This window comes from Actinia tenebrosa, unplaced genomic scaffold (genome assembly GCF_029948245.1).
Source record: "Actinia tenebrosa isolate PJP-AT-01 unplaced genomic scaffold, QUT_ActTen_1.0 PGA_scaffold8__29_contigs__length_14323225, whole genome shotgun sequence".
NCBI lineage: Eukaryota > Metazoa > Cnidaria > Anthozoa > Actiniaria > Actiniidae > Actinia > Actinia tenebrosa.
Window position 1 is genome coordinate 7,343,856 of NW_028292585.1, and position 14,425 is coordinate 7,358,280.

Genomic DNA, 14,425 nt, shown 5'->3' on the forward strand with positions numbered 1-14,425 from the left:
ACGAAGGAGAATAGGCCTGAATTAGATTGGATATCGTATAGGACAGAATGAATGGGAATGACAAAGGAGAATAGACCTGAATCAGACTGGATACCGTCTTCTAAAAGTAATGTTTTTTGGTAGTTCGATCTACTGAACAAACACTTCATGTGATATTATTTTTTAATAAATTCTTGTTATATATAATTGAAACTATAAATTTAAGTTAGTTTTAGGTTCAGATGCAAAAGTGTAACAGCTGCCTTAGTGAGTGAAATAGTTGCTTTCATACACAAGCTACTTTCTTGCTATTTAGAAAAGATTTCACGAACCAATATTCACAGAGTGGAAATTCACCAAAATACTCGCACCGTCACGGTCACAGCACGATAATACTTACCGAGAACAGCAATACGAATTTGCTCTATTTCCCACAAGACTCACGAAGGTGCTACCTTACCTGGTTAACATTTCATGTTACTCGGGTTTTTCTCTAGTGTCTCCAAAAATAGTGCACAAAATAGCACAAAACGCCTATGATATGATAATCTAACAATTACAATTTTCCCGTTAAAATCAATTTCTCCGTTAAAATACTGACATCGCCTCTCATTCCTCTAAGATTTGCAAGAATAAGAAAGTTCTGCCGGCAATTTTTTCTATCTTATATATATATATATATATATATATGCATATTGTATAGTTAAAATTATCTTTGACCAATTTTTAGAGTAACTTCCTCAGAGACGTATTGTCTTATTATACAATTTTTTATGAATAGCTCAAGCAATTGTTTCACCGATAATAAGGCGTGTACTCTTAATTATAATTAAGTTAAAACATGACTAAAACCATAATAAAAACGAGGGGATTCTTCTAAATTTCTAATATAAATTGATAGACTGTTCTGTCTTTGATTATTAAAAAGCAGCCTTTAAGATTGTTGGTTCTAGGTTTTTTCAAAATGTTTTAGGCAATAAACATGCAATAATATCCACCGAAGGACTTCTTGGCGTCCAATCGTCTTGGAAGGGGATGTTCTTCTCACTCCGATAGCTTTGTTTTGTTCTCCACTTTCGTCGACGATTTTCCACAAGTCCGCAATATAAAATTTCTTTTAAAGTCAAGCATTTTATACTTTTTGTGTCTTTAAAATACAGTGATTTTACTTGGAATCTTCATTTGGAACTTCCAATTCCTGCAGCCCCATCAAGAAAACAACGTCAGCATGGCTGCTGTCGAATGTACAAACCAGTTCACATGAAAATTTATCTTCTATTCGTCGTGAATTGTTAGAGTCAAATGAAGATATAAAGGTTTGGAAGTTAGGAGATTTAATTTCTTTCGACGAAAGTCCGTTGGCTTTTGATAACTGAAAATAATAGAAAGAAAATGGAAAGAAAAAGTTAAACGTTTACGTAACTACGTAGGAGGCAACATGGTCGAGTGGTCATAGCGTCGGTCCGGTGATGCCGAGTTCGACTCCCGCTGTGGCCACTAGCGGAGACTGTATTTGTCCTGGTTTCTGATTAGTTCAAATTCAGTTTCTCGACCATGCTTGTTAATAGCCAACTGGTTTGCCTCCTTGCCAGTTGCCTTGATCATTTCTTCATTTCAGTGTCCCCAATTAGTTGTATAAACTAAATACATTGACACTCAAATAAATTTATTTATTTATTTAGTTCCCTGGGATTGTGTAACTTATTACTACTCGTTAGTTGAGCTAGGGAGATAAGGTAGCCTTGACTTTCGAGTTTCTCTGAGGATCAAAGATGAAAATTAACCCCCAAGATTGGGTGATTACAATGCATTGTAATCTGATACTTACAGTTCTATACACGCTGGACCATTTCGTATTTCGTCTTGTTCCATAAATGCGAAACACTTTGTGCTTATAATATTTTTCTTGGGTTTATAATGCTTTAGTTCGAAAAATATCGCAGTACCTGTAAAATGGATAAACTTGCATTAATTTGTCATAGTTACTTACTTACTTACTGTTACTAACAAACGCCTAGGCTGTTGAAGGCTGGGAGAGGAGAAAAGAGTTGAAGGACATATTGTGACAAGATCTTATATATTGCGTGACCAAATTCCGTGGATACAGGTTTCTCGTTTGGCCCACTTTTTACTCACACACGCTACCACTACACTGGATATTTATGGATTCATTAGATTCATTCATTGGATTTATTGGATATTCATGGTTAAGACTCCCCTTAGTTACCGTTGCTATGTCACACAAGCTTAACAAATTATCTAGAAAATCAGTCAGAATTCAAAAATCTGATCCAAACAAAAACATTGACTAATCATTACCTTTCGGTAATCTTTCAATATGTCTTTGCAATTCTACGTCTACACCAAAGAGAACGTAGTTCCCATCTTTTCGATTGGAGACTGGAGTGTCTTGTGATGCTGTGACACTAACAGAGTCGCTGTCTGGAAGATTGAGAAATCTCTACCTTAGGGGGGGTGTAGAGGGGAACGGATGAGGGTGTAGGGGGAACGAAACTGCTAAAAAAAGAGGGGGAGAGGAATAAAGATGATATATAACAACTAGGAGAGAGAGCCAGAAAAGACGAAAAGAGAGGAGGGAGAAATGGCCGGGAAAATAAGAATAGGAGAATATTGAAACGTTTTTCCCCTCTCCGATCGAGGGGGTCTTCTTTATTTGAGGGAATATCATCTTAATGGTGTTCCCTGCGCTATCTTGAAGGGTAACCATGCCTGTGCGTTGAAGCGAGAATGGAGGTGACCTTGCAATGATAGACACGTGAATAATAGGCCGTTTGTATGATAGCGCCATTTTTCTTCCACTACCAAAATGTTTTGCAGATTCTCTTTCTTAAACAAATTCGAATTTCCTCATGAGAACAGTAAGGTGCTAATTAACTGAACAATAGGAAGTGTGCAAGGGATTCTGATAGTGATAGTAAATGAAGCTATAATGCAAGTGGCCTATTGTCCAAGGTCTTTAGAAAAGGTATCCATCATTGCGAGGTCACTGCCATTCTCGCTTCAGTGCACAAGCATGGTTATCTTTAAAGATGGCACAGGGAGTTGTGAACTGGACTATTAAGAACATAGTACACTTAATCACACATTTTCAAAAATTTAGCTAAATCTTCCTAAGCCCCAAGCAAGCAAATATTGGTATTAATTCGTGCTCCATAAGAATGAAAATTACTTAAAATTCAAACTAGACTGCAGAAATACTTTACCTCTGACGTGGATACTGAAATAAGTATTGATGTATGATGCTGCATCTTTGAGTCCTATTTTATCTATTCGTACAGTAAGTCTATGATATCCTGTTTCATAAGGGATTCTTGGTAGAAGGGTACCACTTTCACCTTAGGATAACAAATAGATGACTTAGATATTTCACAATACCAACGACTTCTCCTAAGCAGATGTCATTAGGATCATCACACTTAGAATATTAGTGTAGGAGGCTAACACCAGGTTTGCTCAGTTGGTTGAGCAATGAACTGTTATGCAGGAGGACAAAGGTTCGATCCCTGGCTGGACCAAAGCTATAGATGACCCCACCTACTTTTTCTTTTGACCCTGGCATCGTATTAATTATAAATGTACAATAACAGCAACTATAATTTACTTATTTATGGGTGACATGGATGGCATTCTGTTCGAGCCCCAGCTCAGACTGGTTCATATGTGAGTTGTTATCTCCCTTGCCAAGAGGGTTTTCTCCAGATTCTCCAGTTTTCTCCCTCCGTAAAAATCAACATGTGAATTGAGTGTTGCACATCATAAATACATACATCAGGAAAAAGCCATGGACAGGGAGTGGTGGTTGTAAAATAAAAGGTTTTTGCTTTTTTATAATTACGTGCCGTAACAATATTACCACTAACTCAGGTTACAGCTAGAAACATACTTGTAAGATATAGAAAACATCATATTTACCAGCTAAAACAAATTCCGTGGTATTGAATATTGATTCACCATCATTACCACTAAAAATGGAAACAATAAACAAAATATAAGAAAAGGCTTCTTTATATTTATTGTACATACATTTAGAACAAAATTGTAAAGCCACTACAGGAATATTTGTTACAAACATCTTCCATGAGAAAGGATCAGTAGGCAGATACTTACATTATTGACGGTACTTCAACTCTAACAGGAAAAGGTTCATTCCATCCTAGCATTAGATTTCTTAGAACTAGAAATTAAAAGTAAAGAGCTTTTCTTTTAGCATGGTCTTCGTTAGCTGGTTTTATAGCATTCAGAAAATTTTAACTCTGTGACTGTCACTAAAAATGAGTGGTATTGATGATAGATGCCTTCCCTGCTGCAAGGAAAGTTCCATAAAGAAATCATCTTACTTTTAGGAATAATCAATTTTAATTCCTTCCCTCCACATGGTAGTTTACACCATCATGCCTCAATTTAACAAATTGACTTCTTATGTGTCTGTACTCTTATTGACGATAAATTGTGTCATCACATTGTCAAAGTAGTGTGGAACCATGAGGCATAGCCAAGTGGATCTGCATACTACTTTGACAATGTGATAGCGAAATTTATTATTATACCAGTTATTGTAAAAAGTGGGTTTTCTGAAACCAGAAAAATCTATATTACATCAAAATGTTTTGAAATTTGTTTGAACATAAATAGAAAATGTACAATGTATGTACATTGCTTTATGTACCTTCTCCAACTTTCTTGATGTCTTCATAAGAAATATGAACTTCAGCAAATTCCTATAAAAGAAATAGTTTCTTAAAAAAATTAATTCATTGCATTTCTTGTATAAAGTACAACATGCAGTTCCACATAAAAATATGCATGCCTCTTTAAAGAGGAGGGAGGAAAACTGAACAACCTAGAGAAAAGCCCTTTAAGCACAAGAGAGAACCAACTAAAGACTCTACTCACCCCGGGGGGGATCTCTTGAAAAGTGGGTAGGGGGCTCGATGAACGGTTTTGAAAATGACCCTAAAAGGTATGCATAAATTAACTGAGGTGCTGATTTCAGACCCTAAAAGGTACCACCACATTTAAAATGACAACATTTCCAACCATTATATTCTTGTATGACATTTGTTTTTTTCAAAACGAACAAATCTGACCCTAAAAGGTACAGAGTCAGCCAGGAATCAGCCAGAGACCCTAAAAGGTACACGCGGTCTCATTTTCAACCCCAAAAAAGTCTGTTGAGCCCCCCTACCCACTTTTCAAGAGAGTCCCCCCTGAGCTACTCACATATTACATCGAGAGGTGAGCACTCTCATGGCTGTATGCCACCCTTGCTTCCACGTATATATCAGTGGGATGTATGGATAATTCATGTAAGTGTTTCATACTTGAATTTACCTGTGTAGACAAGAGTGTTTTACTTCTCATATCCAGACATATTGCTATCTTCATCATTAGTTTCTAAAACAAATGAGGATGTTAATAAGTCAATTACAATATATCACTTGAAGAGAGTCAATTTAATATAATTAATAATTTAATTTTTATGTTTCATGGAAGAAAACCAAATCATGACTGATCATGAGACTAAGGTCAAATGTGGGCATTGGCTGTGCACATTGAAAACAATGAATAATAAGGTGAGGTTTAAGCTTAGTCTAAATATGCCGTGGACTCCTTGTATATGAAATCAATCTACAGCAAAAGAATGTAAGCCTATGGAAATGAATACAAGTTATTGTCTCTGATGACCCCCATTTAGGGAGGTGCTGCAAGGGATCTATGCCCTCCCATAAAAACTCAAGACACCCAATCCATGCAATTTTGGTCAAGCAGGAATTTACATGCTGCAATTTGTAGGCCCAATTCATTAGCCCCACACAATCATGAAACAAATTGCGTGTGTAGTTTAAAACCCAATTCAAGCCTAATTTTAAAAACTGAATTGACCTGATTTACAAATTCTGTAGCACTGTCACAGATTTTCTCATAACCACTTGATTTTTTTACAGACTAGCATGAGCATTCAAATCATGCTTGAATCAGACACTAAATTACATGATTGCACATTTGCTCCAGATATGACAAATCACAGACCGACAAATCACAGCATGTACATGTAGTTGGACTTTAGGATATGTTAGTATCAATAAAAAATCTATCAGTTTTTTTCTGTAATCACAGAGTGGGACAATCACGAACGGAACCCTCAGAACCATGCTAGGTGAAAGCCCAAGATCGAATTGGAATTTAGAAGTTGGTCACATAGAACACCGAGCATGAGGGACTTGAACCCAAGTCGCATTTGTGAGAGGCAAGCACTTTTACCCTCTCACCCTCCACCTTGAAAATTAGGTGTAACGTTTTCTTACAATTTAGATTTTAAATCATGCATGTATTCCCTCAAAAATAAGATTCTTTGTCAGAGTATCATCTACATATTATTTAAGAATATGCATAATAGATAAATTACGAGCCTTGTATGAAACGCAAGACTGAAGAAGAGGGCCAATGGGCTTTCACAACTTCAAGTCGTGTAAAAAATGAGCCAGCTCAACTAGAAACTGTGGACAGCTATTTCGGCCTGTATTGGGCTCATCTCTTATGCACTACTTTTTTGTGGGATTCTAACAGCTCAATAGATACACTGTGCTGACCAGGCACAACAGATATTAAAATATAATACCTTTTGCTCATGTTGGAACATCTGATTTTCTATACTAGTACCCTTGTTGAGTTCTTTGGCAAGACTGAAATTATGAAGAATGGCATATATATAGAATTAAAGAACTCTCTAAGAACAAAAAAAGCCACCAAATTTTTCATTTTAATACATATTATATAAAGCTATATTTAGAGACCCAATACATGTACATATTGTATCTGCTATTTTCGATATTATTTAGTCATTCCTGACAAATTTAATTAATGCTTAAATATCTATATGTAATTAGTATCTATATACTGTATGTAAATTAAAAATTGAGGTGTGTATAGGTATAGCGGCTTTGCACCATCATGTGATGGTAGCCATGACAGGAGGCAGGAACAAATGAATCTGGTCTGATCTGATTTACATGAGCAAGAAATCAGTTTCCTAGGGAAAAGTATTGTTCCTCTCTCCTGTCATGGCTACCATTATAAGATGATGCAAAGCCTCTATTATAATATGTGCAAATCTGTAAATGGATAACATGTAGTTCCGGAAAATATCCATATCCCACCCATGGAGAAAATTGGAAATTCTGGAGAGGAGGGGGGTCAGAGAAAGAACAAAACTACAGAGTTTGTATGGAAGAAAATTGGAAATTCCTGGGGATAGTGGGGTCCTTTAACAAATTCCTTCTGTGGTGGAGGTATGAATGTTTTCTGGAACATTACACAATGCATATCATATTTTTTACACACACACATAAATACATATATAGTACTGTATATTTTTTAATATATGAAAGGTATATTCTTTAGCAACTTTGAAAATCATTGTTTCAGAAAGGTGATAATAATGTACAACAACCATTCCATTATCAAACCCACTCTAAATCACTCAACTAACACATAATTTATTAAATTTATGTTATGTACAGTAGCTGTAATTAGTGTGTGTGGTTTGTATATTTCTTATGTGTAGTTCCAGAAATTATCCATCCCCCCCTGAGGAGGAATTTTTAGAGACCCCCTTCCCCCAGAGGAATTTTTTTAAAGACACCCCTTCCCCCTACCCCAAGAAATTCAAATTTTATTCCATACAAACTGCAATTTTGTTCTTCCTATGACCTCTCTGCCCTTCGGGAATTCCAAAAGCCATATTCTGTAATAACTTTGAAAATTCATTATGGTTTACAAAAGCAATAATAATAATGTTCAACAACCATTCTGAAACCCAGTTTACATCACTCAACTAATAAATTTTTCATCAACTTTATTTGGGAAAGACTATCCAGTGTGACAGCTGACACAGGAAACATGTCATCCTTAACCTTAATAGTCCATCAGACTTAAAACGAGCTTGGACTGATATTAGTCTTCAATGAAATTTTAGCAATAAATCACTGAAACCTTCTAAAAATTTAAAATCAATTAAAATCTTTTACTCAAAGATTTTGTACTAAAGATTTTTCTGACAGAAAATCAAGACAATTTGTGTAACTGCAGCTTAAAATTGTTAATTTTGGGAGATAATGAGTTTTTACATAAGAATGAAACCTTGAATCTAGATACATTAATTGCTGAGCCTTATCTGATTTTTCTTAAGATTTGTTTAAAAAAGTTAAGCTTATCCTTTTAAAAAGGTTAAATGGCAATCTCCTACATTGGTAATTAATGAATTAAAATATAGCGTACAGCTAGCTTTATCACCCACATATTTTGATATAATTTTTTTGAATCGTATTCACGGAATGTTAATTATGAAAGAAAATAAGGTCTTTGAGGTCGCCGTTTTAGTCATTATGAATGCTATGCTTCAGATCGCTTCAGGCACAAGTTCAGAAACGAAACAGAATATCTTTACAGTTGACATTTTTCGATGGATAGCAAATACCGCTTATTTTCATTAACAATACTCTAGTGCCATTGATGAAGAAGAAGTAGGATAAGTGGAAGTGAAAAAAATTCTTTAGCTCACTTCAGGGAAATATTCCAAAAATCCTCAGGGCTTCATTGTTTGTTTTGGAGTATTAATTTGTAAGCTCATTTTTAGGTGTTACCTCGAGTATGCTTCGGCAGCTTCGACGAGTTGTCCCCACGAGTCGAAATCAGTGCCCTTAGTAAATGCTGCATACCATCTGTTGACAGTTCTGGACTTCTCCGTCATGTGAAGGCAGGAATGGAGGTTTAGACTGCAGGATTCTGGATGAAGGAATAAAAGAAGAAACAGCTTTAGTCTGTCGTGACCCGATTCGAAAGAACTCCTGTAGGGGAAAGACCGCTGATTATGATACTGCAGTGCCTTACTGTAATTAATTATATATGCAAAGCGGCTGGATTGGTTTAGCTATTAATAAATTTTAAAAATATATATAATCAACTAAAAGAGATCACTAACAAAGTTAAAAATAGTTAGAAAAGAATACTTCCAGAACAATCGATCTGGGAAAACGTAATCTTGGTAACCCAGAAAATTTTGAATAATTTATAATTTAATATAGGGAAAGCGAGGAAAGAAAAATTCCGTTACTTGATACAAACTTTTAGATTTTTTATGCCGTAGTAGGGATTTTAAATTATATTTTCCTTTAAATTTTGTCCCTTTTCTACCATCTCGTAAAAGGAAGTGGAAGCAATAAACACCAGTGCGACTTCCGGTCTATCTGTGTTGTTTCCATGCCAACAACGAAGCTCAAAGTCACTAGCTTTCATTTCAAAGTCAGCGTTGAAATGGCTTGAATCCATAAGAAAAACATGTCTTGCTCTTTTAAGAAAGGAGTTAGCCTCAAACAAGGATCTAAGACATCTACAGTCTTAACCAATCGGTCTAGTTTTATCACGATCGTAACAGACGAGCCGTACGAAACTCGTTGTGCAGGACCGCGAACAGAAGCACATCGCAAAGGCGTGCGACCTTTGAATAAATCAACTTTATGTCTAGAAATTTCTCCTCTGAAAACGTCTTACGAAAGCTGCATGAAGTCGGTAAGCGAATTAATTAATCTCTTGAATTCGTCTGTTAGGTATGTTTAGTTTCACACGAGAATTCTAAGAAGAGAAGTAAACAATACAAGAACATCGCTATGCTACACAAAAGATCTTGTTTAACAAACCCTCAGACTAATAACTTGGTTCAATCTTGATCACGAACAGTAGCTACTATCGAAATAACTTCCAATCATCTCAATAGAAACAAATTTTTTTCTTTAGAAAATTTTGTTTACACTTCAAGAGATCAGTAGGTCTGAGTAAATGCTACCTTCAGTGAATCAAAACTTTAATAAATTAGCTTAATCTATGATAATGATATAAGCTTATTTCGTATTCAAAATCGTGCTTAAAATGCAAACACACACAAAAAGTGCTAAATTTTGCATTTAAATGCTGCTTATTTTATATCTTACTGCAGGTTTTGATTATTTTGTAGAGTTTTTCTGGAAGTAAAAATTTGCAGCCCAGCAAAAGGCCTTCAGCATTTCCTTCTCAGCACACATCACAATTCAATATTGGAATTGCCAGTGACCATATGTTAGATACGCATGTCAAAAAGACTTATGTTCATCACAACATAGTGCCAGTAAGTGCATTTAACCAGTTCCCCTCCACCCCCCCCCCCCCCCCTTCCCACTGCATTAGGAACCCACAAACCACCTCACATAGTCCCAGAGATCTTCTGACCACAGACCAGTCTATGAAAATCAAAGAGAGCTGGAAGCTGGAATGATAGTCTCCAAAACCACTTATTTACCTTGGGTTTGAAATAATTCATGTCATCACGGATATTATCAATACCTTATCTCTGTCTGATTTTATCTGCACAGTGGCTCTCAATGGCCAGCATGGGGTTTCAGGGATTAGGAAGGAGGTCACTAGAGGGCCATTTTGCAGGCTTTCTGGTTGTATTTATGTAATTTCTCAATATCAGACTAATCAATTACATGAGCACAACCAACGATGGAATAACCAGATGTCTGGTAAAGATATGGTGGAGTCAACCAGACAAAATAAATGTTCAGAGGTAAATTTTGCATGTAACTGGGATGCCTGACTTTGATTAGTTTATACTGTTTTGGGCACCCCAGCACAATCAAACTTCTTCTTTTTTTTATATATTGTTAATCAATTAAATTTTAACTTTTGTGTGAAGGATATATTGAGCGATTGATTGAATAACAAACTTAATCGCTGAAAAAGCAATATATATTACAGGTAAACTATCATTATTTCTCTTTTTCATTTCCTTCCATTTGATTTTTTTTTTCTTGTTTTATTATTTTTCAGATGACTTTTAATACAACTTATTCCACAATACATGACAAGCTAGGGATGGAAAGAGGGCCAGGTTCTCAGATGAAACCACCAATGAGAAGAAAATTTGACATTTTAACTGGTATAATAAGAAACATTTTTAAAACCCCCTCCCCTCAACTCAACACCAGTTGTGACTATTTCTAAATTAAGTGTAAAAAAATCATCAACTAAGTTTTTTAATTTTTTATTTTTAGGAGAGCCATTACACTTATCACAACAAGAAGATTTTCACCTTACATCTAGAAATCGCATATTACATAACATGCGACATGGAAAAGACTTCCAGAATTCATTCATCTTGGGATAAATTTTGTTACATGTAATTATAACAGTTGTAGATTGTTGAACATTTTTATATAAAGAAGGTTTTTTATAGTCATAATAAATGTGAATGAAATAAATTGATGTCTTTTGTTGTTGTTGTTGTTGTTGTTGTTGTTTTTTGTTTGTTTGTTTTTTTTTGCCTGTAAGAATAAAATGCATGTTCAGCTTTTTCCTGTAGTTTGTTAGGGAGAATATGTTGCCTTCGTTTCTTCGTCTTAGGCAAAAACAAAATATAAAAGCTAGAAAACTCCATGACATTGTTTACGTAATCCCCCTGCGACATCAGTAGCCCCCTCCCCCTCCCTCCCAGGATTAAAGGCCAAATATCCATGGTGCATTGTGGTCATCAATACTAGTAGATAAACAAAAATGGCGGATACTGGCTCCGAACTCACCGAAAAAGAAAGTAAAGCAAGCGATTACAGCAGTGAAACTGTCGTTCGACAATCATGGCTCATGAAAAGAAGCAAATATTCTAAAAGATGGGATAAGATGTGGTGCTGTTTAAAGAAAAATGAATTATACTACGGGAATTCTTCAGAGGCAAGCTTTTGATTTTACTTTGGTTTTTTGACAGATTCGCGAATCGTGCCTTTTCTTTTTTCGTTTAAAGTTTCAACCTTCATAACAAATTCCCTTACCTGTTTTCGTGCAATATTTAGTCAATGTAACAAGTTGTCAAATTTTTCACCAGGACATGACGAAAGTTCTTCAACTCGAGGGGTGTGAACTCTCAGAATGTGATATTGACAAGAAACAGTTTGCTTTTCGTATCAAACCAAAAAGTAGCAGCCGATTCTACTATTTTCATTCAGAAACCGAACAAGAACAACAAGACTGGATGCAAGCTATTTGTTTTGCAAAGGCATCTGGGAACATGGGAGATGGATCACAAGCATGTGTTGTTCAATAGACCTTATTCGTGGTGTGACAATGTTTTCCCAATTGAACGTGACAAACCTCTGGGAGAATGAAGAGCTATTGTTTTGAAACTCATCGAGATACCATCGTTATTCCTTTCGTATCCTTTGGGATACTCGTGAACTTTTCGAAGAGTAAGAACAAAAGAAAATGAATCCCCGGGAGGTTTGTCACGCTGAATTGGGAAAACATTGTCACACCATGAATAAGGTCTATAGCACACCCTACCCCCTCTACCTACATGGATGACTCATAAGCACATGTAATACAATAGCACACCCTACCCCCTCTACCTATATAGATGACTCGTAAGCACATGTAATACAATAGCACACCCTACCCCCTCTCCCCACATGGATGACTTTTAAGCATGTGTAGTACACGTGTAGTTGATATAAGTATAGACTGAATCAATCAAGTGGTCTAAGACATTGGAAAGTATATAGATGACCCAGGGGGGAGAGTACTCTTGCTCATTTAGGGTAGGGATGTGGCAATGAGCTTTCTGAACCCTCGCCCTGTTCCATAGTGAAATAGCTGAAATTCATACCCTTTTCCAGAGTAAGATTGTATATAAAAAAACCTGTTCTGCTTGTACTTGAGAAAAAAGATACCCTGTTCCAGAAAGAGAGAGCATGATTTCATACACCCAGTTCCAGCAGAGAGTAAGCATGATTTTATATACACTGTTCCAGGGTAGAATTGCTGAAAACCATACCCTGTTTGGTGGCACGTCGTACCCATATAGCAAATAGGGGAGTATCCCACCCCCGGATAGATGACTTGTATTTATATGTATTTATTATTAAATTATAAACTGTAAAAGATATATTTTTTATTGTTTACCAATTAGAGTGCACACACTAAAACCGTGAACATTAAATAGCTTTGTTTTCTATTGTTTAGTTATTCACTATTTAGTGCTAAAAATTAGTATTTGTTCCACGGATTTAGTGTGAGCACTCTATTGAATTTTTACACTGATTTAGTTGAAGTATATTTTTCCACTAGCTGCCTAGCTGGTTCACTGTTTGTTATCATTAATAGACCTCTTGCAGCACATCAGAATGCAGCTCAATTTGGATGGAAAACACTGGGTTTCCAATTCTCATAGGATAGAAATTACTTTGTTTTGTACCCACAAAATTACGCTCCTTTGACATCACATGCAAGAAGTCTTGTTCACAAGTTGTATATTGATCATGGACAGATATTGAGCATGGACAGGCTGTAATTACTCGGGCTACCTGCAAGGTAGACCGAGTCTAGGTTTCGGTTTTCTATCTATCTATCTATCTATCTATCGACGTTGTCGAAAGTGTGTAAGCCTGCGATGCTCGGCGGTCTGCGGTGTTCCCCTGCAAGTATGAAAACGAGGCGGGTTACCACAAGTCATGTGACTTGCTTTGCTTTTCGAAGGTTCTGTAGGTCTTTTTCCTTTTGCTTATCTTGCTAGCTGCCTCTCGTGCTTTATCTTGAAAACTTATTGGAAAGTAATGGCGACTTGCTGTTCTGCTGAGGCGCTCAAAATACATACAAAAGCACACGCCGTTCGCGGTAGACCCACTCTAAAAGATGTCGAGCGTCAGTTTCGAAACGGGTCGTTCCGCGAACTCAAAACCCAAAAGAATACCAGAAAGAATAATACTCAAAGCAATGCCAAATATACTCAAAGCAATACCAAAGAAACTCAAACGAATACAAAGTCAAATGTACTCAAAGTTACTCAAAGACACTCGAACGAAAGAACAAATACTAACTCTTTAGTGAGCAGGAACTTCATTGACAAAGAAGATGAGAAAGACAGGAAACTGAATATCCCAAACAACATGGACGCCATATTGAAATCTTCCAAGATAACATTTAATGCGTTTCCAGAATCAAGAAGCCTTGGACATATATCATTGACAGTGAGGATAAGTCTTTTATTTATTGTATTGTTTTCGTTTACGATTTTGAATATATTTTTCAATACTCTATCGTTCTTTGAACTATCAGTAGCGAGCGTGTTGATCGCTGCCCTGTGCATGGTTCTTGTTGTACATTTCATAAATACCTCGACCAAGACTTTCGTAGATTCTTTACAAAATGACTGCGATGTGTTTGAAAAAGCTGTACAATTATCTGTATTTGTTTATCCCAATAAAGAGTCACATTTATTAGAGGAATGCAGGTCTCGTTATGCTAAATTTCATATTCATCAGTATGTTGAGCACAAGCCTCGTGTTGTTTCGCGTGATCGAGAACCAAGTAGAGTCCCAGTTAAACGACTCACCCAACTTTTGCA

At 36.2% G+C, this 14,425-nt stretch overlaps 3 protein-coding genes across 3 annotated transcripts; 2 read left to right on the forward strand and 1 right to left on the reverse strand.

Moving 5' to 3' along the window:
- Nucleotides 1–144: 144 nt before the first annotated feature.
- On the reverse strand, nucleotides 145–8,858 carry LOC116299646 (axin interactor, dorsalization-associated protein). Its single transcript, XM_031708344.1, has 10 exons — nucleotides 8,643–8,858; nucleotides 6,620–6,683; nucleotides 5,332–5,394; nucleotides 4,667–4,718; nucleotides 4,108–4,174; nucleotides 3,913–3,962; nucleotides 3,204–3,335; nucleotides 2,299–2,421; nucleotides 1,808–1,925; nucleotides 145–1,351 (listed from the first exon to the last, which is right to left on the reverse strand). Exons 1-10 carry the CDS (start codon nucleotides 8,747–8,749, stop codon nucleotides 1,255–1,257), a joined length of 873 nt encoding a protein of 290 aa, XP_031564204.1. The 5' UTR covers nucleotides 8,750–8,858; the 3' UTR covers nucleotides 145–1,254.
- A 380-nt stretch (nucleotides 8,859–9,238) lies between these two features.
- LOC116299633 (uncharacterized) lies at nucleotides 9,239–11,257 on the forward strand. The gene is made up of 5 exons (XM_031708318.2): nucleotides 9,239–9,567; nucleotides 10,010–10,159; nucleotides 10,508–10,600; nucleotides 10,864–10,972; nucleotides 11,088–11,257. The coding sequence occupies exons 1-5, from the start codon at nucleotides 9,337–9,339 to the stop codon at nucleotides 11,198–11,200; spliced, it is 696 nt and encodes a 231-aa protein (XP_031564178.1). The 5' UTR covers nucleotides 9,239–9,336; the 3' UTR covers nucleotides 11,201–11,257.
- A 313-nt stretch (nucleotides 11,258–11,570) lies between these two features.
- On the forward strand, nucleotides 11,571–12,963 carry LOC116299652 (uncharacterized). The gene is made up of 2 exons (XM_031708350.2): nucleotides 11,571–11,760; nucleotides 11,912–12,963. Exons 1-2 carry the CDS (start codon nucleotides 11,587–11,589, stop codon nucleotides 12,128–12,130), a joined length of 393 nt encoding a protein of 130 aa, XP_031564210.1. The 5' UTR covers nucleotides 11,571–11,586; the 3' UTR covers nucleotides 12,131–12,963.
- The last annotated feature ends 1,462 nt before the right edge of the window (nucleotides 12,964–14,425 follow it).

What these genes read in the sequence shown, in the direction of transcription:
- LOC116299646 (XM_031708344.1), bottom strand. Translation starts at nt 8,749, where the DNA reads ATGACGGAGAAGTCCAGAACTGTCAACAGATGGTATGCAGCATTTACT. An exon ending in GCTGCCGAAGCATACTCGAG is followed by an intron (nt 6,684 to 8,642) that starts GTAACACCTAAA and finishes TCATAATTTCAG; the next exon opens with TCTTGCCAAAGAACTCAACA. An exon ending in CACGGAATTTGTTTTAGCTG is followed by an intron (nt 3,336 to 3,912) that starts GTAAATATGATG and finishes TGTTATCCTAAG; the next exon opens with GTGAAAGTGGTACCCTTCTA.
- LOC116299633 (XM_031708318.2), top strand. Translation starts at nt 9,337, where the DNA reads ATGTCTTGCTCTTTTAAGAAAGGAGTTAGCCTCAAACAAGGATCTAAG. An exon ending in TTCATCACAACATAGTGCCA is followed by an intron (nt 10,160 to 10,507) that starts GTAAGTGCATTT and finishes TCTCAATATCAG; the next exon opens with ACTAATCAATTACATGAGCA. An exon ending in AAAATTTGACATTTTAACTG is followed by an intron (nt 10,973 to 11,087) that starts GTATAATAAGAA and finishes TTTTATTTTTAG; the next exon opens with GAGAGCCATTACACTTATCA.
- LOC116299652 (XM_031708350.2), top strand. Translation starts at nt 11,587, where the DNA reads ATGGCGGATACTGGCTCCGAACTCACCGAAAAAGAAAGTAAAGCAAGC. An exon ending in ACTACGGGAATTCTTCAGAG is followed by an intron (nt 11,761 to 11,911) that starts GCAAGCTTTTGA and finishes ATTTTTCACCAG; the next exon opens with GACATGACGAAAGTTCTTCA.